Genomic DNA, 21,685 nt, shown 5'->3' on the forward strand with positions numbered 1-21,685 from the left:
TGCATCGTCCTTCTTTTCCCTTTTTTCCTTCATCCAGAAAGGGTTAAACCTAAATTGTTGAGGAGGAAGAGTGTAATAGCGTCAGTGCTGATTAAATGGAATAAAAGTTTCTAATGATATTTATTTGCTTTTTAAAGTCTTGAGTAAAATATAACCATGATTGTAATTTAAAATATATTAGCTTTTGTATTACTGTTGGAGTTTAAATGTTTTTGTTGTTGTAGTAGCTTTTGTAATGTTTTCCTAGCTTATGTGTTATCTCATGATCAGTTCCCTGCTTCCCACTGTCGAAATACAGAAGCAGTCACAGTATTCTGGACAGGTTTTTCTGCAGTGATCCAGCATTATCATCATAGTATTTATTCAGATCCCCAATGTAATTACTATGCAACTAATTCTTCTAACTTACTCTTCACTGTGAACATTGAATAATTTATGAATCAACTGATGATTTATGAATTGGTGATGATTTATGAATCATCTGATAAAATGCTGCTATAATTTTTTCTTTTTTTTTTTAAATTTTTTTTCAAGTGTATGATAATACCTGCATTATTTAATGGAGGGGGGGGGGAAGCCATGGCAATAGGTTCTCTACAGTGTCAGATTTTAATAATACAAATCACTAAGATTCCTTTGTAGGAATTTTTAAGAAAAATATTAAATGCGGCAACCAATGAAGCAAAGTAATATGTGGAAATGTTTACTGGCAGGTTTATGCTTGGGGTGACAATGACCATGGGCAGCAAGGCAATGGAACTACTACAGTCAATAGAAAGCCCACTCTTGTCCAGGGCTTGGAAGGCCAGAAAATCACTCGGGTTGCTTGTGGGTCTTCCCACAGTGTAGCATGGACAACAGTGGATGTAGCTACACCATCTGTTCATGAACCAGTCCTTTTCCAGACAGCGAGGGACCCTTTGGGTGCTTCTTATCTTGGTTGGTATTTATTGCCTTATGTTGGTTGTTTGTGGGTGTTGTTTTTTTTTTATGCCATTGGAGAGTTCGCTCTGTGTGTGGTTTAATAGGTGATAGAGTGCAAAAACAGAACTGTCTTTTAGAAAAACGCCACAAAACAACAAAAAAATATACACTCCTCCAAAAAAAATCAACAAAATCTCTTCCTGAAAGTGAAAGTTGTAAAGGTCTTGTTCAGAAGTAGCATTAATTTGACCTTCTGTTGTTCTTCAGGAAATTAAAATGCAATATGCTTCTATCAAATGTCCCAGAGCTTTATGGAGGTAATGGTAGATGGATGCTACTGTAATATTGGTAGTCTTAAATGTTATCTCTTTCTCTAATTCTTGATGTTATGTTACCTTTTGTTTCTCAGGTAAGCGACTTAAGAATTAAGGAGGCAAAACAGCCCCAAACATTTTGCTAATTGTGAACAAGGCAATGCATTTAAAAAAGAGCAAGGATTATATATATATAGGATTTGATTGATATTTTTAAGGGTATCTAATAAATATTCTTGCTATTTGAGAAATTTCTGTGTAAGTAAAACTTGTTTTAGATGCTGATCACCAAAATATTTATACTGTATTACCTTAATCTTCATGAGTAAATAAGAAGGCAGTACACTGTTTCATGAAAGCCCTTATTGCAAAGCCTTAGTATTGACTTCAATGTTGTTACTGTAGGCACTGCATTTTAAGAATCTACTGTAGAATTAGTTTTACAATCATCTTTCTGACTTAACTGGAACTGATTTATCTATTTTGTTGTTATGTATTATACCATTAAAAAAAGGTATGCTGTCTTTTTTTTTTTTTTTTTCCCCTCACTCCAGGTGTTCCTTCAGATGCAGATTCTTCTGCTGCCAGTAACAAAATTAGTGGGGCAAACAGTTCCAAGCCGAATCGCCCTTCCCTTGCTAAGATTCTCCTGTCACTTGATGGGAATGTTGCCAAACAGCAGGCATTATCTCACATACTGATGGCTTTACAAATCATGTATGCCAGGTAGGCATGCAAACATTTCTGTCCTTTGCAGACCAAAAGATGATATAATTTACCATCTGTTAGGGTCTCTCTGAGTCAGTATAAATTGTTTAACAAATCTGGACTCCTCAGGATAGGCCCAAACTTCATTTAAACTTTCTTTTCATGTTGATGTTAGCTTTATGCTGTTGTGTTCTCTTTACAGAAGCTCCCCAGTGCCTGGGGGGAAAAAAATGTTTATTTAGCAATGCTCAAGTAAATCATGTAAAAGGAGTGTAAGTAAATCATGATAGACGATATGGAGGGAAGCAGTGGGGCCAAGGTTGAAACAACAGTGAAACATTAAGGTGCCCTCCATGTTGTTGGTAGGGAACAAAGTATTTGTGCTAAAACTTATGAGGAGGAACTTAGGTAAAATAGTGGCCTTAAAACACAGTATTTAAGCATCGGGCCCGAAGGAGAATGGAGTTAACTAGTCTCTAAATTCCTGACCTTGGAAACCTTTCCTTATTTTATTAAGACAAGCTAATACCACTTCTTCTGAGTTCAACAAGAGAGTATAATTAGTTTTATATTTATCTGCCCTAAATGATTTCAGGGATGCAGTTGTTGGAGCATTGATGCCTGCAAGTATGATTGCACCAGTAGAATGTCCCTCGTCATCACCAGCCCCCCCCTCAGATGCTACTTCTACAGGAAGCCCTGCAAATGGAGATGAATGCACGCTTGGAGGAGATATAGAAGAGAGGCTGAGCCCAAACCCATGGCAGGACAGGAGAGGAGAGGTAAAGTGTCAGATTAATTTCTCCATCAGTGTTTAACAGTAAAGCCGAAAAATATTGTCTTGTTTAGTTTGATAGTAACAGAGCTTAAACAGTTCTTTCATGCTTTAATTTCAGGAGTGGGTAGTCTGCATGTGTCAGATTTGGAAAAACTAAAATTTCGGTGTGGAATCAGTTTTGAACTCTCAGAACGCACTGTCATTTAAATGCAATTGTGATGATTTCTAGTAGTATTTTAGAGTTAGCATGAACATATTAACCATTTGATCAGATATTAAATTCATTTCACAGGCGCAATCTTTAAAAACAAAAAAAAGTCAAGACTAAACTTATATTTAACCATTATTTAATGAAATTTAATTGTAAACTTGTATCAACTAATGTAGACAGGAGGGCCTGAATAGAATTCTGCTCTGATTCCCAACTGCTCACAGAAGCAGGAAAAAAGGCTTGCTATGAAGAGATCGTTTCCTTTAACAAATGGTTAATTTGACATATATTATTAGGGCTTGTCTTCTACGTTGTAGACTTTTCTGCAGGCACTCATGTTTTATTGTATGCTTTTCTAGCAGCTGGTATTGAGGAGGGTGTTGGCTGATTTGCTGAGCTAGGAACATAAAATAGAAGCTAAAAATACAGGGAGCATATCTTGGTTCTGAATTTATGGCTGGTTTTAAATTGCTGCTATCTTTCAACGTAAGCCCTTCTAATAAATAGTTAGACTCTTACAAGGTTTTACAGTATTTTGTTGCAGCTTTTGTTAATGGTTTGTTTTGGCTAGGTTGTTTCCTCAGAAGATGCTGTGACACCATCTGCTGTAACTCCCTCAGCTGCTGCTGCATCTTCTCGTCCTTTCATTCCAGTCACAGATGATCCTGGAGCTGCCAGTATCATTGCAGAAACCATGACAAAAACCAAAGAAGTAATGTTATTAATACCTTCCTTAAAACTTAACTCCTTACCATGCTTTTATCAAGCAGTTTTTTTTTTTTTTTGTGCTTTTAAAGTTATGCCATAAATTAGTGCGTTTTTTAAAATCATTTCGAAGACAGTGCTGTTGTGTGGGTGTTCTTGTTTTGTTTTGTATTTTTTAGGATGAGTGTTCTGTGGAGTTTTTTTGGGTTTTGTGTATGTGTCTTGATGCTAAAGTAGGTTAGTTTTAGGAATGCTTTTTCATTTGAGGAATGGGTTTAACAATAATTTGGGGCCATATAATCCCAGGTTTATAAAGTGTGTTTTAAACTACCTTTGAACTTCTTCAGACAAGTTAACTTGTTCAGATTCAGTGAAATATTTCTTTCATCTTCACTGTCTAAATATTTCTGCAATTTGTTTCGTAGGATGTAGAAAGTCAAAGTAAAGTATCTGGCCCAGAACCGCAGTACTTGGATGAGTTTACTAGTCTCTTAGTACCAGATGACACGCGAGTCATGGTTGACCTGCTAAAGCTTGCTGTGTCCAACAGAGCAGGTGACAAGGGAAGAGATGTTCTTTCAGCTGTGCTGTCTGGTATGGGCACAGCTTACCCACAGGTCAGGTTTTGTTTCTTTTGCATTTGAACTATGTACTTTTTAGTAATAGCTTACTAGAGTATTTTCTTGTATTTGAAGTGCAGTTCAGCGTACTGAGAAACTTAATAAACACGAAGATTTGACTTGAACTTGAATGCATGTGAAGCTTAATGATTTTACTGGAAATACTACATGAATATATGCATGTGCTGCAAATGTCAGTGACAGACTATTTCCTCGTCTGTCATGCTGCAATTAGACATTAAAATAGAAGCTTAATGAAATGTATTTGTGTTGGACAAGTGGCTGTGGCTATTGGAATGAAGCTGAATTAACCAAGCCTATTTCCTGGATCTGTGGAATGTTAGTTTAAAAACTTACATACTGGTTTTGGTTTGCATCTGAGTTTATTTCTCAAACTGATGCAGTCTTCATTGCTAGCTAAAAATGCTGTTCATATACTGTTAACAATATCATAATTCTTCTTAATTTTTAAGATTTAAGTTTGATGCATTGAAGTTTCTACCTATTTCCAAGGTATCCACAGGCGTGAGTTTTTTGGGGACAACTAACAAACAGAACTAATAAATACTGTTAATATTGGATACCAGCAGCTATATGAAAGAATGTTACAAATCATAAATTATAGAATATCTCCTTGTACTAATGAACTGAAAGTTGTTTAATGTTTGTTGTAGCTTTACCCATTAAACAATTTTTTCTAATGAGTAACAGTGCACTTCTTTAAGATGCTCATAAGATGTAGTTAATTTACGGCTTTGCATTGCTCAAGACTGGTTTGAAACATCAGAAGTGATTATGCAAAGCTGATTTTTGTGTTCTTTTATTAAACTTGGCTTTACTAACCAAAATGATGAATAGTGACTTTGCTAAGGAGTGCACATTGAATCCGAGAATTTTTATTTATTTATTAATGGTATAAATGACAAGACTGCTTCAGTTTTAAACATTGAAATCTTATGCTATCTCTGTCCTGAGTAAACTAGGACTGTAGGAGTGCCTAACTGATGCTATTCATGCAGAGGCACTTGAGTGGTATTTTCAAACTGTTACTTTCCCTGCACCCTGGTTTTCATTGATCGGCTATCTTATACCCATGTTCTTGGTTTAAGATGTAGTTATATTCCCTTCCCACCCCAGTTAAATGCATGCTATATATGTATGAATACATTAATTCTGGTTTTTTTGCTTCTAGCGTTAATAGTGTAAAGCTGAACAATGTTGTGGGTGTTTTTTGTGGTTTGGGTTTTTCTCTTGTTGTTGTTGGGTGTTGGTTGGTTGTTTTTCTTTGACCTTGAGAGTCAAATTTTATTTGAAAGTGCTCTTTAAAAGTGAGTACTACTGAGATTTTCTCTAAAGAGTGTTTTGCAGTATTACGTAGTGGTTGAATATTTACACCTTTCATTAATTTCTTGGCCTACGCTTTACAGTTTAGATTTCAGTTTGGTATTTTTATGTAAGGGTAAGCAATTATTTGTGTTGTCATTTACTTATTGGAAACGTAGGTTTGGCTTTTAGTTTTACGAGTTCATCTGGCTTTAACAACACCAAAAAGAACGTTTTTTGAATGAGTCTGATTTATTAATCAGAATTCAGAAAACAAGTGATTTATTTATTTTAAATATGGGAAGAATAGTAGTTGGCTTAGATTTCTTGGACTAATCAATCTTACTTTTCATAAAGTGTATGTTTTTCTTTTCTTAGGTTGCTGATATGTTGTTGGAGCTTTGTGTTACTGAACTAGAAGATGTAGCAACTGATTCACAAAGTGGTCGCCTCTCTTCGCAACCAGTTGTGGTAGAAAGCAGCCATCCATATACTGATGATACATCTTCTAGTGGCACAGTTAAAATACCAGGTATAGAATTCTTAGAGTTACATTAATGAAATACAGCTGTTTTCAAGCTTGCATGCAGAAAAGTTTTCCTTAGCTTGCAAAAATGCGTATTGAACTTTTAAAGCCATGTTATGTATCATGTCACTATAATAAAGTCTTTCTTAAAACACTTACATACTGCATGAATGCTTCAGTCCTGTGAAATACGCATTTTTGGGTTCACGGGCTGTGACTGCAGCTGTATGTGATTGCTGTATTCTGTTCAGTTACGTACCTGAGAAGGACTGAGTCTTTTTCAGGGACAGTAATTGAACATCTGTCTTATAGTCTTGAGCATTAGGGAAATACTTTCCTGTTTTAACACTGTCTTTTCACTTAGTGCTTCCTTCAGTATGTTACCTAGTATTTATCAAAAGGTACAGGCAACAAAGAGCTATTTGCCTTAACTGTAAACAGACCTTTTTTTGTCTGTTGCAACTTTAGTTTGTAATGTTCTGATTATAGTCTTCTGTCTGCTAGTCCCTACTCAGGTGAGCTTGCTATGATGTAAGCCTTTCAAGAAGAAGAAATTATGGACAAATAATGTCTTTAAACCAAAGGAAGTTATTTTTATTAATGAGTGCTGTGGCTTCCAAACAGCTGTTTGATTTCATGTGGATTTCTGAAGTACTGCACTTGCTTGTGGTAGTGATTGCTCTGTAGAAATGTGTAAACTCTTTGTTGCTGTTTAGGTGCTGAGGGACTGAGGGTAGAATTTGATCGCCAGTGTTCTACAGAGCGGCGTCATGATCCACTCACCATAATGGATGGTGTCAACAGAATTGTTTCCGTCCGATCAGGTTATGAGAGCTAGTGCTTTTCAAAAATGTCTTGTGTGATTTACTGTTAAATGCTGATTGAAATGTACCACTGTCTGTGACTGACTTTCTGTGAGGGATATCAGGAAAAACTATGTAAATTGTTACTCTGTTTTAAACTAAAAAACATGCAGGGTCTAGACACAGACATGTAAGAGTGATCTTGCATCTTTGAATATAGAGAAGCTCTCAAAAGAGCATCTTGTCATGCTCTTCCTAAGAGCAGTTAGAGAGCAAAAAAATCAGTTTAGCACCCCTGCCAACATATGTGAATTTTTGTGTAATCAAAGTATATTTTAACAAAGTGGAACACAACTGGAAAAGGGTACTGCTTTTGTTAGCTTTTTTTCTTTTTCAAGTTGTACTTAGAGAAATTTGAGCTTTCATGCAGTCAAGACAAATGCTCTTCTGCTGTCGAATGCCCAAAATAATAGCTAGGTGCTCTTTTCCTATTCTCTGTGCTGGCCTAATTATGCGATGCTACATCAAATCTTCACATCTTTTATCTTGCTTCTGATTTAATTTTTAAGTACTATTAATTTTCAGTAGATTTTAGAGGAATATTTTTAATCTCATAAAATTTTACATTGAACTTACTCATACGTTACATCAGTGCAAGGGTCTCAGTAGTTGCTGCCTGTGCTTAGTGTTTCTGAGCAGTCGTGTGAGCTTTTACTATTGACCAAATTACTTTTTTTTTTTTTTTTTTTTTTCCTCTCCTTCTTTTCCCAGACTGTTTCAGATGCACGTGTGTTTCATTATTGAGATATTTCCTGGCTGGAAAAAGCTGCAAAGCATAATTTAATGAATATGCTGTTATCTATTTTTCTAATATGAAAAAATAATTTGAAAATAAGACTGGATTTTATTGAGCTCTTAAAATTGTCTTTTGAATGTATGTTAGCAGTGCTAATTGAACTGTTTCAAGAAGCAAGTTTTGTTGCTATAACTTCTGTATGTACTTGTGCTTTACATAGCTTTTCTTTCTTGAATGCATTTATGTGATGTTTATAATATATAACCATGGAAGGAAGTTGCTGTTGGTGAATGGCTTGCATATCAGCTCAGACAGTGCAGATGAATATGTTCATATTACTTATCGTAACAGGTCGTGAGTGGTCAGATTGGTCTAGTGAATTGCGAATTCCAGGGGATGAACTAAAGTGGAAGTTCATCAGTGATGGTTCTGTGAATGGATGGGGATGGCGATTCACTGTTTACCCTATCATGCCAGCTGCAGGTAAGGTATATAAGATATTTACAGAAGGGCAAGAGAGTAGATTTACTTGTCTGTTCTTCGCAGTTGCATTTAATGCATGGTATTTACATGCTGAAGTTCAAGAGTTCATTTGCATTCACACTAAGAAAATGTTTTCATTCGTATTTAGGAGTTTGTTGAAAATATTTCCTGAGAAGATGCACTTGTATATAGGGAAGAGATAAAAATATTTTGTAATCGCTCCAGTTTGCCTCTTAATCAGTGAAGACAGGATAGAGAGGATACTTTGGAGGCACAATTAATCTGAAATTCTTTTGGAGTTGTGGGGGTTTTGGGTGTTTTTCCTGTTTGTTTTGGATTGGTGTGGGGTTTTTTTTGCGTTTAATGCATCTGTTTTGGAAATAGATGAATTATACATGAAGTGCCTCCTCCTTCCAGTCCCTTCAAAGGGAAGTGGAATGGACCAACTCAGATACAGACTGGCAAGCTAGACTGTGTTTTGGTCAGCTAAATCCTGCCTATGTTCTGTATTTATTTCAGTCTGAGGATGAATCTTCCCCACCTCTTTTTTCATTTGTTTTTGCTTTTTGTTTCTTGCAGGCCCTAAAGACCTTCTCTCAGATCGTTGCATTCTTTCATGTCCCTCGATGGATTTGGTTACGTGTTTGTTGGATTTTCGCTTAAATTTTGCTTCCAACAGGAGTATAGTTCCTCGCTTGGCAGCTTCTCTTGCAGCTTGTGCTCAACTGAGTGCATTAGGTAGGTGTAGTCTTTAAAATTAAATCTGTTAGAAGTTAAAATGATTGCTTTAAGTAATTGCATTCTTTGTGTGCTTATGTTTCCTTAGCTGCTGGCCACAGAATGTGGGCCTTGCAGAGACTACGGAAACTGCTCACAACAGAGTTTGGCCAGTCTATTAACATCAACCGGATTCTAGGGGATAATGATGGAGAAACACGGGCTCTGGTAAGAAGGCAATGGTGCTTGCCCATCATGTTTTTCATGTTAAGATATATGTGAAGCATTGAAATGCTAGCTCTGATTTTTTGTTGTTAATGACAAAGTAGGAAATGGGCAAATAAATAGCCTTCTTGCATGGGTCTGCAAGTTTGTAAAGATACTCCATTTTAGAAAGAAATGGCTATTTCCAATACTGTATAGATGTACTTTTGGAATTGCTACAAAGCAATAGAAATGCTTTTGTGTTAGGAAATGGAAGCTACTAATGTTTTGTCATGGTCATCTAAACAATGTGCTTTTTGTAATACATACAGTAAGGCTAACTTTTCTGTGGTTTTTCTAGAGTTTCACAGGGAGTGCTTTAGCTGCTTTGGTTAAAGGTCTTCCAGAAGCTTTGCAGCGACAGTTTGACTATGAAGACCCCATTGTGAGAGGTGGCAAACAGTTGCTGCACAGCCCTTTCTTTAAGGTAATGGAGTAGAATCAGTAAAGAATTCATTACTATAGTTCTGGATTTTTTTTTGTGAGACATGGTAAGTTCACCTAGTCCTGTATCAGAAACATTTTCTGACCAAATCAGAATACTACTTCTGAAAGGAGAATTAAATATACAAACAAGGAGTACCTAGCTAGGCAGAGGTATGTGGTTAAGAAAAAAGTCTTTAAGTACAGCAGACTACGCTTTTTGGTAAGTGAATTCTGAGTTGTCCTAATGGTGTTGTATATTTTATTTATTTAAATACTCCTGAAAGCTTCATTTACATCTAGTAGGAACAAATAAGAATGTCTTAAAAGGAAAGCTGTTCGGGCTGAAAAAGCCTCCCGTGTGGTAAAAGTTAAACTAAGAGGACTTAACTGTCTTCAGGAAGAGAAATTCTTAAAATACGTAAAAGTTTATACAGGGAAGAAGTAATCCATTTTTCACAATCTTCATCAGTAACATTGATTTGAAATCTAATCAAATCAATTTCCAATTGTAGGAAGGAGGCTTGGTTTAGAAATGGAGTATAAAAAGTTCAGGACATTGTATTTGATATGGAAAAGTTAATTGATCTAGGAGTTTTTCACAGGGTGTGTTTGAAAATATCTGGATTGGAGCAGGAAATTGGGTGCTAACAGTGTGAGATAGTGTGGGTATTACTTGATGCTGCCCCATCAATGAAGGTAGCGAAGATGGCTTTTAATGTCACTTGCACTTTACATGTCTTTGTCTTCCAGCCCTACTAGTCTGTGAGCTGCTGAGCTGCATGAAATGCATATTGCTTTTCATTGCACATTTTTGATACATCTCTAAAATGATTTTGATTGCTTGTAGGTGCTTGTGGCGCTTGCTTGTGATCTGGAGTTGGACACTCTCCCTTGCTGCGCAGAGACGCACAAATGGGCCTGGTTCAGGAGATACTGTATGGCATCCAGGGTAGCTGTGGCTTTAGATAAAAGGACACCATTACCTCGTCTTTTCCTTGATGAGGTAATGCAAGAATGTTTGAAATGATTTGTGGAATGTATGGAAGTGTTTCACTTAAAAAAGATGTACCGGAAGTGGTTTATGCTAGCTGTGATAGGAGTAACTGATAGTTTGAATAATGTTGTTTAATGCAAAATATTTTACAGGTGGCAAAGAAAATACGAGAATTAATGGCAGATAATGAAAATATGGATGTTCTTCATGAGTGCCATGATGTCTTTAAGAGAGAACAGGATGAGCAGCTTGTTCAGTGGATGAATAGGTGATTTCTTTCAACCGTCATTGGTTTGGTCTTGTGGTGCTTCGTCATACAATGATAAATAGCATTGTTGTTGGCTTTTTAAAAGCTCTTTTAAAATTCTGTTTGTTTTGCATTTTCTGCAGACGACCTGATGATTGGACACTTTCAGCGGGAGGCAGCGGAACTATTTATGGTTGGGGTCATAATCACAGAGGACAACTTGGTGGGATTGAAGGGGCAAAAGTCAAAGTCCCAACTCCATGTGAAGCCCTTGCTACCCTTAGACCAGTGCAGTTAATCGGTGGTGAACAGACTTTGTTTGCAGTGACTGCTGATGGGAAAGTAAGGATACAACAAATGACTATTAGACTCCCTTGAAAAACTTCATCCTCAGTCAGAATGATGGGTTTGGCTATACAAAAAATTATTACTATTGTTAGCAGTAGTAGTTTTGTGAGGTTTTTTTAAAGAAACTGAACTATACCAACTCCACCAGTGCAGTCTAGGAATTCAGTGTATTGTAGAATTAAATGCATGAAACAAGACATGTGTTTTAGTTCTCAATTCAAAACTGTGATCATGTTTTGGAAAACAAAGCTGAAGACAGATGATGTGCTCAGAATCCCAGAAAACAGGACAGACAGTGAAATGTGGTGATTATGTGTCTCTGACGGGAGAGGTGTAATTGAAGATTGTTCACAGTTGGCTAAATGCCTGTAAGGTAGATATTGTGGGATATAATTTGCAGATGCTTAAATCCCGATTGAAAAGGAAGAACACCATGCGGAGGTTTAGTGTAAGGTATGGAAGAAAAAAATAAGTTCACGAATTTGAAAAAGTCCCTATTTTAAATACAGGTTGCAGCTTTGTGTTAAGTATGTGATTGAAAATTTTAGCGAGAGCTTTCTGTAACGGTTTCATCTAGTGAGATACTGTAAGGATTCCTCAGCAGTCACTATCATCCTTGTTAATGACTCACAGCAAGGTAAGGGACAGGTTAATGACATTGCTTGACATCATTCTGTTGAGAGAAGTTACTTTCAGATAAACAAAAAGCGAGTGGAAAGTAGTACTTAAAACTGTGTTTATAGGATGGAAGGGGAAGAAGCAACTGTGTTTAGGTGTGTATATTCCACAGAAGGAAGAAAACTAGAGTAGTGCTGCTTGAGAGAGACCTACAGGTGATAGGTGATTTTGTAATGTTGTCACACAAAGCTATGGTTTCGTGACACTTTTGCAAAATCAGCATTAGGATTTAAAACAAAACCCTTTAAGTCAGCGATAGTTCATATTGACTTTGAAGATAGCTGTACTTTCACACTTTTTTTGTAAAATATTTCAAAATATTTCTTATTTTCTAGAAGAAGCAAAATAAGAGGCATGTAAGAAACTTTTTTTCAGGCTTTCCTTTAATTGTATTCTAGTGTACATTCATTAAGAACTCTTCTGTACAGCTCTAGCAAATATTCTTCAAGAGGCAAATGAAATTAAATTTTATTCTTCACTTTAAAGCTGTATGCTACTGGATATGGAGCAGGTGGTAGGCTTGGAATTGGAGGAACAGAATCAGTTTCTACTCCAACTTTACTGGAATCCATTCAGCATGTGTTCATAAAGAAAGTTGCAGTGAACTCGGGAGGAAAGCACTGTTTGGCATTGTCTTCTGAGGGAGAAGTTTATTCTTGGGGTGAAGCAGAAGATGGTAAACTTGGTCATGGAAACCGAAGGTAAGTAACACTTTGAAACGTTATTTTAAAAAAGTATTAGTGGATACTTGTTATAGTTGCTGTGTATTTGAAGTGTTGTATGAGTACTGCCTATGTGTAGAAGTCAATGTTAAGTACTGATACGGAAACGTACATTTTAGAATTGGAGAATCACAAAATATTTTTCAGGTACAGTTACTTGGATTTCTGTAAGTAGATATTGTGTTCTAACTTATCTATGGATGCTGAAGTCCATTGGCTTTCCTTTGGGATCTGTCTTGTAGGTATGTGGAACTTCAGGGAGCAATATTGCTATTCTGCTTCTGATCTCTACATACATTGTTGTCTCCATTAATGAGAAGTTCTGCTGTGTTAGAAGTAAGAATGTTCTGATCCAAAAAGAAGAAGAAATGCTGAAGTGCATGGGGGCAACAATACATTTTTATGCTAGAAATTCTGTTGATGTATTTTAAATTGAACTGATTTTCCAGGGTAAATGCTTAGCTTTGACTAGATTTTAATGGAAGTGGTTTTGTAGTTTCAGCTTACCTGTAATGCTGTAGGTAACATCTGATAAAATACTTCTAGCTTTTACAGGCCTCTAGAAGTATTTGTGAATGGCTAATTAAACATGAATCTTTAGGCTATTAAACTGGAGCAAAAGCAAATACTCAGTTATTTTAGGTGTCCATGTACTCATTTTAAAAACATCTCTCCATACCTTGTTGAAAAGTTTTGTCAAAACAAGTATTTTCATTTCAGCCCTTGTGACCGTCCTCGTGTAATTGAATCTCTGAGAGGTATAGAAGTGGTTGACATTGCTGCCGGGGGAGCACACAGTGCATGTATTACAGCTGCAGGAGACCTTTTTACGTGGGGAAAGGGAAGATACGGACGCCTTGGGCATGGAGATAGTGAGGACCAACTAAAACCTAAATTGGTAAGGAACCTTTGGAGTTCTACACAGTCTTAGTCCAGTTCTTGCCTTCTGATCTGTAATTTTTAGCATTTCTGCATGTAAGGAATGAAAAGGCAAAATGGTGGCATGTATTTGTAAGAATGAAGAGTTGCTTTAGAAAACTGGAATGGATTGGAACAATAAAACTAAAGTGGAACTGCAGAACTTTGCTGGGGGTCACTAAACAGCTTATAAGGAATCCCTTTTATAGAAGACTTAAAGAAAACCCCAAATCAAACACCCTACCCCCCGGTATGTAAATTGCACCCCTTCACGGGAGTAGTTTGCACTGAAAGTAGCAGGTGAGCTCCTTGTCTCCTGGGTTCCCTCATTGTTTACTTCCTGGAAAATACAGCAGTGATTCCAGTGATGGCCACTTAGTCACTAGCAAACTTCTTTTTTTCCTGACATAATAGTTACACTCTTAATTTTCATGGTTGAATACCGAGATGTTACTGAAGTATTTACTGTTAGTAAGATTTTACCCGAAGTAATTATGGAGTATTTAATTGCTATTTGCTAAAGAAATTTGAGTTAAGCAATTATTGAGGAAGAAGATGGCTGTTTTCATTTGATTCTTCAGGGGTAAATCTGCAAACTTGGCCAGTATGCAGTGTAGGAAGGATGAGTATACTGATTAGCTGACAAGCTGTAATTCAGACTGTCATACTCCTAGTCCTAGAACTAGGCTGTAAGAGCTTCATGTTAGAATAGTGGTATTAAGAACACTGCCATGTCTTTGAAATGAAGAGTTCGTTTTGCTACATGTGTTCTCTTGCTGAAAATACAGCAAAGGAAAATAATTGAATCAAACAATGCTTGGATTTTTTTATTGATAGCTCTGTGCATATATTTCTATTCATGCAAGTGTTAACTGTTTTCAGTGCTTGAATTTGTGGGATGAGGTATCATACATTCTTTGTCCACTTTGGGACCTTATGACCTGTATCCAAATGTTCTCATTCCTCTGCGCCCAAAAAACCAAGATCTGCCCACCTTTCCTATATATCTTTATACATCTTTCCCCTCTCCGTGTTCTGGGTTAGTATGAAAACAGATAATAGGTAAATAAGTTGGAAGTATGCGAAGTTCAGTGCTGCTTTGGATGATGGATTGTGCTACCTGTGATCTCTTTCAAATAGGGGTGAGGATGGGGTGGATGTTTATATGTGGGTCACCATCCTTTTACTTTGTGAATCCAAATCCCATACTTCATCAGTAGATGGCAGCATTTCAAAAGATGCTGATTAAATTCAGATTATGATCCAAGTGCTAGAAAATTGTAAACTAGTAAAAGAGTATTTGAAAATAAGACTTACTTTTTATCTTGCTGTATGCAGTACTCGCCCAGAGAGCCTGAAATTATTTCAATAGTATATAGTCTTGGATAACCGTATGTGTTTTGTATGGATTGTTTTCCCTGACTTTTTAGGTCAAAAAATTTAACTAGTTCACTAATTAAAAAGAATAATCTAGTATTTAAAATACAGTTAATTTTCATTTTGATGATTTGAAAAGAGCAAAGCCCTTTGAGTTGCTTTTATTTGCTAGTTCTTGTGATGATTCAGTCTTGCAGTTCCAGTGAAGCATCTCTCCAAGCTGAGTTTGTCATCTTTTCTGAAACTAAATGGCTGAGTCTTTTATTGTGAACAAAAATGGGTGACTTCTTTACAGGTGGAAGCTCTCCAGGGCTACCGTGTGATTGACATAGCCTGTGGCAGTGGGGATGCACAGACATTGTGTCTGACTGATGATGATACGGTCTGGTCCTGGGGTGATGGAGATTATGGAAAACTTGGGAGAGGAGGCAGTGATGGCTGTAAAGTACCAATGAAGGTATTTGAATGTAACTTTTTCATTGTTTTAGAAACCATGAGGTTGATGGAGAACGCCAAAACCAGATTTGCCAGTATGGGCAAACTTCCACCCATCTGGGGACATCAGGGTTTCTCTGATTGTTGTTAAGAATGAACTTTGTAGGCTAGAGTGACAAGTCTTTAGATTTTGTTTTGACTGCTGAAGTTGCACTTAAATGTTTCTTCTTTTGAGAGCATTGCTGGTTTCAGCAATATTTCTCATTTTAATTTCGGTTCCTATCAAAATGTTAGATTTTGCCAAGAAATTTTTGTGTTTCCTTGTGTTAATAAATCTCCATAATACTGCTGAAGTCATAACTTCATTTCAGAAAGGGGTATCAATTGATTAAAAAGTAGTTTTACTTTATATTAAACCTTTCATGTGAATGCATGGTTGACTTGGAATTTCTTCACATGCTGCAAGTGAAATCCATGTAGCCATCTAATTTGAATTCCAGCACTTGTTACGAAGATGTACATTGTGTTTGTGAGTGTCACTGTGTATACCTGTGCCCAGTGGATTTTAGATTGTTAGTCCAGAATCACACTTTATTACCTGAATACACGGTGTCTCATTCTGTTTCTAAATGGACAAAGTCTACCAGTCTGTCCCAAATAAGTTTTCTTATGGCATGATGTAACACGATATGAAACTAGCTTGTGTATGTTTCATCAATTATCAGTCCTATAGGATTAATCGTGAAGAGGCATAAGGACCTACACAGAATACCTAGGAAAAGTGTACTGGAGTTTTGAATGTTTTTATTACATCGGCAGAATCACATCAGTGTTATGTGAGCTAGGGAGGATTAATGTTGAGTATTTGGAGACAGAGCCTTACCTTTTCTACTAAGGGGCAATTGCAATCTATTGGCAAAACACACTGGAGATGATCTTCAACAGTCTGCCAAATCTGAGCTCCTTTTTAATGTTTTAGTAAATAGAAAGATGAAGGGAGTAGAACTGTGCTAAATGATCTACATACACATTTTAGTTTCTAAATATAAATACAGACACAACTTGCACATTATATTTTACTTAAGACAGTGCAGTCTATGAAACTATAGCCTCCTTAATTAACTTTGATTTCATTTTGATGTTATTTTCCTAGATTGATTCCCTCACAGACCTTGGAGTGGTTAAAGTAGAATGTGGCTCACAGTTCTCTGTGGCTCTTACCAAATCTGGAGCAGTATATACGTGGTAAGTATTTTGTATTAGTTATTTTGACAGCGTTGTATATAACCTTGACTGCAACAGATACTGGTGTTATACTGCTTTTGCTTTGATTTCCCCCTCTATCAAAACCTTTGAGTTCCTCTGTCTTGATTACTAGTAGAATCTACCATTTTGGGGAACATTTTATAGTGTTATTTGAATGAAAAATCATAGTATTTTGTCTTAGAGACCTAAGCACAGAGTTGTTGTTCCAAGCATTGACCACTACAAGACTCAGAAGTTCCAAGGAGGTCAGTAGAAGTATAAGCCTGAAGTGTCATGCAGCGTGAAAGATGATAGCATAAATAACATTCTCCTATGTTATCAAAATTATGTATAGCTTGTGGTGGCTGTAGTTTGAAAATTTGTTTTTTGTTCATTTTCTTAATCTTCCTGTACCATTCCAGATTTTATAGTTTTAAACTACTAGACTTGTGTTCAAAAAGACTAAGCAAAATACCTTCCCAATAACCTTCTACATCTTTGTTTGCATGACATTAGAGAGATCCCTAAACTGTATGAGGTTTCAGTCTCTGAGGTCAATAAACATACTGGTTTTGCAGATGAATGCTTCTAGTACTTGACCCTTTTAAAAGGGAAAGAAACAACCCAAACAACCCCCTGCAAAAGTGGTAAATGGACCTACACGGAATAAGTAGGAAGAGCGTATTGGAGGCTTAAGAAATTTGACTACATCATTAGAATCACATCCATGTCATGAGCTAGGGTTCATTAATGTTGAATATTTGAAGAACTGTTTATAAATACATCTACAGATCAGATACCAGACACTGTCTGTCTTTCCAATTCTGCAATTGAAACACAGTTTTGAAATGTTCTGCTTTCTCTGTGCAGGGGCAAAGGAGATTATCATCGGTTAGGCCATGGATCTGATGACCATGTTAGAAGACCACGACAAGTGCAAGGACTGCAGGGAAAGAAAGTCATTGCAGTTGCTACCGGGTCTTTGCACTGTGTTTGCTGTACTGAAGATGGTATAAAAATGTTTACTTAGTTCTCAGTACTGAATTAAAAAAAGATGAAACTTTACTTTTTAGTCAGCTGTTGGTAGGTTGTCTTTGCTAAAAATGCTGGTCCTTTGTGGGCATGGGCATTATTTTGTGTTTGCAGCTGTTCAGTGTTTCTTGAGCAGCAAGCATGTCATTGGTGTAAAAAGATCATATAAAAACAACTGATGGTTTTTAATTAAAAATAAAAAGGTGAAGTTTCATAAATTCTGATGGTCAAAGAAAAATACAGAGTTTTAAAAGTAATTACAGATCGGTCAAGCAGTAGAATGAATGGATTTGGCTGTTTGGTTGGGTTTTTTCAGGGTCTTCTGAACCTGCTGAGGTGTTTACCTTGCTAAATGAAGCATTGCACAAACAATATTGCTTCTTACAGAGTGAGCTGAGATACTGAGTATTTTTTACAGCAGACTCACTCACACGTTTAATTAACAAGTCTGCCCAGTAACTGAGTGTTTTATAGATGCTAGTGCAATAGGATGTAGCAGCGGAAAATGAATGCTGAGAAACAAGATTGCTATTTTAAAAGTATTTTCCAATTGTCTTGCAACAGTAAGCACCCATTTTAGTGTCCTGTCTAGTAATACAACCTATTACAGGCTCTTTTCTTTTGTCTCATACAGAATGTTAAGCCTTTCATAATTATTTTTTAAATACCAGCTTTTTTTGCTATGAAACTATCAAATACAGGCTTGTTCTGGTCTGTCTGTTGTTACTCTTCTGCTCCACCACTTCCTCCTGTTCTGGAACAGAACTTTAAAGTTATATAAACTATGAGGAAACGAATGCATCTTATACTAGCTGCTCTACATAGACCATGGGCCTGACAGTGTCATTTGAGATTCATTTGCTCTAGATAGTGGTTTTCAATATAGCCATCAGTCTGAGAAATACTTATTACAGTCCAAGGCCTCATTCGGTTAAATGGTTTATAAATGCTAATTAAAAAAAAGGCAAAAAGCTTCTGTCTTAGCTTCACAACAATTAATTTACTTTTATTGGTTTAGGGGAAGTGTATACATGGGGAGATAATGATGAAGGGCAGCTTGGAGATGGAACAACTAATGCCATCCAAAGACCACGCTTGGTTGCAGCACTGCAGGGTAAAAAGATCAACAGAGTAGCCTGTGGCTCAGCACATACTTTAGCTTGGTCAACCAGTAAACCTGCTAATGCTGGCAAACTCCCTACACAGGTAATATTTTGGACTTATTTAATTCAGATTTTAAACATACTTAGTGTGCTTATTGCTGATCTTTCAGGAGATGTATTTCCTTTCTAAATCCCTGCAATAGCTCAGTGTGCTTTAATTTGACTTTGAGTTTGAGCCAGTGACTTCATTTTTACTTCCATATTTCCAAAGAAGGATTCCAGTTTTCTGAGGTGAGAAAGCATCTTCATTCAGTTGTTAGTCCAATGCAGAACAGTAACTCAGTTTGCAAATGGGCAGGAATTTTAATTTTGTATTCCAGCTATGAAAATCTTACACCTTTCAAGGGAGTTCTTCATCGCTTGTTTTTTTTTTTTTAAGATTGTTTTTTGAATATTCTTTCAGCTGCAGTGCCTGGGTGTAGTGATGACAGGATGTAAAATGTGTCTGTTTATGAATAAAGAGAATTGTAAAATATGGAATAGCAATACTAGTCTAACCGCCATGTTTCAAGATACTTGTTTCAGTTTGGAGTATTAAGTTTTGACGATGTGAATAAGCAAATATCTGAGTTTCTAACAGAAATTTACCTACAAATCTTATAAACTGTTGTTCTGCTTAATAAAATAAAGTATAAAATATTTCTAAATTACATTCCTTATCATAGGTTCCTATGGAGTACAATCATCTGCAGGAAATTCCCATAATTTCATTGAGAAACAGGCTTTTGCTGTTGCATCACATTTCTGAACTCTTCTGTCCTTGCATTCCGATGTTCGATCTTGAAGGAAGACTTGATGAAACTGGCCATGGACCCTCGGTTGGGTTTGACACGTTACGTGGAATACTGATATCACAGGGGAAGGTATCTGTCAGAATCTTTTTAAGGCAGTGATTTGTAACTGTAAGCAAAATGTACTTTTAAAATTGTTTCTGAGCAAAATAGAAATATGTATCTCCACTTGTTCTTGTCCTGGTTTCTGCGGGGATAGAGTTTAATTTTCTTCTTAGTAGGTGGTACTCTATATGTCAAATATTTGCATTCTGATTATGCAAACTTCTTCCTTTGTGAATGTGTTCTTTTTATTATGTTTTCCTCAGTTCTTCATCATAGTGCTTTTTTGTGTTGATCTTGAAAAGAACTTCACACTCTAAATCTTCAGTTTGTAGTGTAGCCAGATTTTTCTAGAGTATTCAGTAGATACTATCTTGGAAGAAAATGTAAGATAGGTATGAAATGGTCATTGTCTCCTTGTATTCCTGTTGTCACGATCAGGTGATATACTAGTTGATGCAAAGGTCTATGCAGGTAAAAACTTGTTTTAGACGGGGCTAAAAGTGAAGACGGGATGCCTAGGAGTTCAATCTCGGATCAGTAAAGAAAGTACATTTTTATAATTGTAAGTGAAGTCAGTTATGAGAAAATGCAGTTAATTATAATGCTTCCAGGCTACAACAATTACCTGAAGTTTTGAATATGGAAAGCCTTTAAAAACATGAATTGCCTTCAGTATGTTCATCAGTTTGGGATCTGAATTTTCTCACTGTCATAGTAACTTGTTTAACAAAAAATGATAACCTTACATAAAACAGACAGATACTGCTGGGAGATATATTTGAAAGGAGAAGCAGTTAAGTTTCCCTCTGTAGTGCTGTTCTGTGTCCTTAAATAACACATGGCCTGTAACTAGAATCCTTAGCATGTGTTGTCTCAAGGTCTCTTTCTCTAGAATCCAATAAAACTGTGTAGTAGAGCAATCCAACAGAATACATACGTCACAGACCAAGAGAAGACCACACGTTTTTCATCAAAACCTAAACTGGAAAAAAGGAAAAGGAAATCCTACCTATTCTGTTGATGACACTTTTATATGTTAGCGCTATAGGGAGTCTTTAGGTATATGATGTGAAGTGCATGAGACCCATGCAACATGATTTACTTTGTCTGCAGAACAGTTACAGAAGGCCTTCAGATATAAGATAAAATGTCGTATCAGGCATATTTTATGTCAAAAGCATTCAGCAGCAACACCAGAAGTTGCAATGCCATATTCATATCTAGGTATGTAAGTCAGGCTTACCTTCAGAGATTCTAAAGAATTAAAAATATTTTTAAAACTTGCTGGAAACTGGCAGTGTAAAATTAGATTCAAGTAGTTAGTGAGAGAACATCAGATACTTGAATCTGCATGAAAAGGTGTTTATTTTTATTTGTTTGTTTATTGCCTTCCATAGGGAGGTGATCTTATCTTTGGCTTTTTGATTGGTTTTCTCTGACATTAATTACTGTCCATTTACATAGAATATTCTGGTATAAAGTAAGCATGTTGGTTGCTTAGCAATAACTTAATCTGGGTGCAGTACAACCTTTCAAGCCATGTTTTTAAGTGGTACAGGAGAGACTTTCTTCTTTACTTTTTTAATATCCTGACTATTTCAGACTTGAATTCTATTAGCAAAAATAACATGATCCTTAACTAACATCTCACAGCTTTCTCTTCTGTTGCTTTTGTTTATTTTTAGTATTTCAGAAGTATTTGATGTTTGTTTGTTTCTTCTAAAGAAAGGCTCAGTGTTATGCCTTTTCTAGTGTTTGTGATGTATTCAGAAGGAAATTGCTGAAGGGTAGTGTTGTGGGATCAGTTTCTCTTTTCTGCTGAAGAGACTGTGAGATATGTGCAGCTTTCTTACTTGATGGCAGTTTTGTCACAATTTTAATTTTTTGTGTTTTCCTTTTTTAGGAGGCAGCTTTCAGAAAAGTTGTGCAGGCAACTATGGTGAGAGATCGTCAGCATGGGCCAGTTGTAGAGCTCAACAGAATACAGGTATCTTAAGCTGCAGTCTTGATTTTAGTATCTGTGTGTTTAGCCCACAGTGCTATACATTTGTCAAGTCCCTTTGATTCAGCTGCTTGGTGTCTGAGTACTGAA

The 21,685-nt window shown here is 36.4% G+C and overlaps 1 protein-coding gene across 3 annotated transcripts in view; it reads left to right on the forward strand.

The window, feature by feature from the left end:
* The window catches only part of HERC2 (HECT and RLD domain containing E3 ubiquitin protein ligase 2), a 113,406-nt gene that overhangs the window by 78,243 nt on the left and 13,478 nt on the right, over positions 1-21,685 (forward strand). For 2 of the 3 annotated variants that reach the window (XM_055801514.1, XM_055801515.1), the window contains exons 65-86: positions 714-939; positions 1,793-1,964; positions 2,542-2,728; positions 3,507-3,647; positions 4,066-4,257; positions 5,962-6,115; positions 6,826-6,933; positions 8,060-8,191; positions 8,771-8,929; positions 9,018-9,136; positions 9,474-9,599; positions 10,446-10,601; positions 10,745-10,860; positions 10,983-11,181; positions 12,352-12,566; positions 13,308-13,485; positions 15,178-15,339; positions 16,471-16,562; positions 17,433-17,572; positions 18,613-18,800; positions 19,423-19,620; positions 21,497-21,580. In XM_055801514.1, the coding sequence (XP_055657489.1) occupies positions 714-939; positions 1,793-1,964; positions 2,542-2,728; positions 3,507-3,647; positions 4,066-4,257; positions 5,962-6,115; positions 6,826-6,933; positions 8,060-8,191; positions 8,771-8,929; positions 9,018-9,136; positions 9,474-9,599; positions 10,446-10,601; positions 10,745-10,860; positions 10,983-11,181; positions 12,352-12,566; positions 13,308-13,485; positions 15,178-15,339; positions 16,471-16,562; positions 17,433-17,572; positions 18,613-18,800; positions 19,423-19,620; positions 21,497-21,580 (3,444 nt within the window). The remainder of the gene's footprint in view (positions 1-713; positions 940-1,792; positions 1,965-2,541; positions 2,729-3,506; positions 3,648-4,065; positions 4,258-5,961; positions 6,116-6,825; positions 6,934-8,059; positions 8,192-8,770; positions 8,930-9,017; positions 9,137-9,473; positions 9,600-10,445; positions 10,602-10,744; positions 10,861-10,982; positions 11,182-12,351; positions 12,567-13,307; positions 13,486-15,177; positions 15,340-16,470; positions 16,563-17,432; positions 17,573-18,612; positions 18,801-19,422; positions 19,621-21,496; positions 21,581-21,685) is intronic. The other variant, XM_055801517.1, reaches the window with a different exon arrangement.

This window comes from Falco peregrinus, chromosome 4 (assembly GCF_023634155.1).
Source record: "Falco peregrinus isolate bFalPer1 chromosome 4, bFalPer1.pri, whole genome shotgun sequence".
Classification (NCBI taxonomy): Eukaryota; Metazoa; Chordata; class Aves; order Falconiformes; family Falconidae; genus Falco; species Falco peregrinus.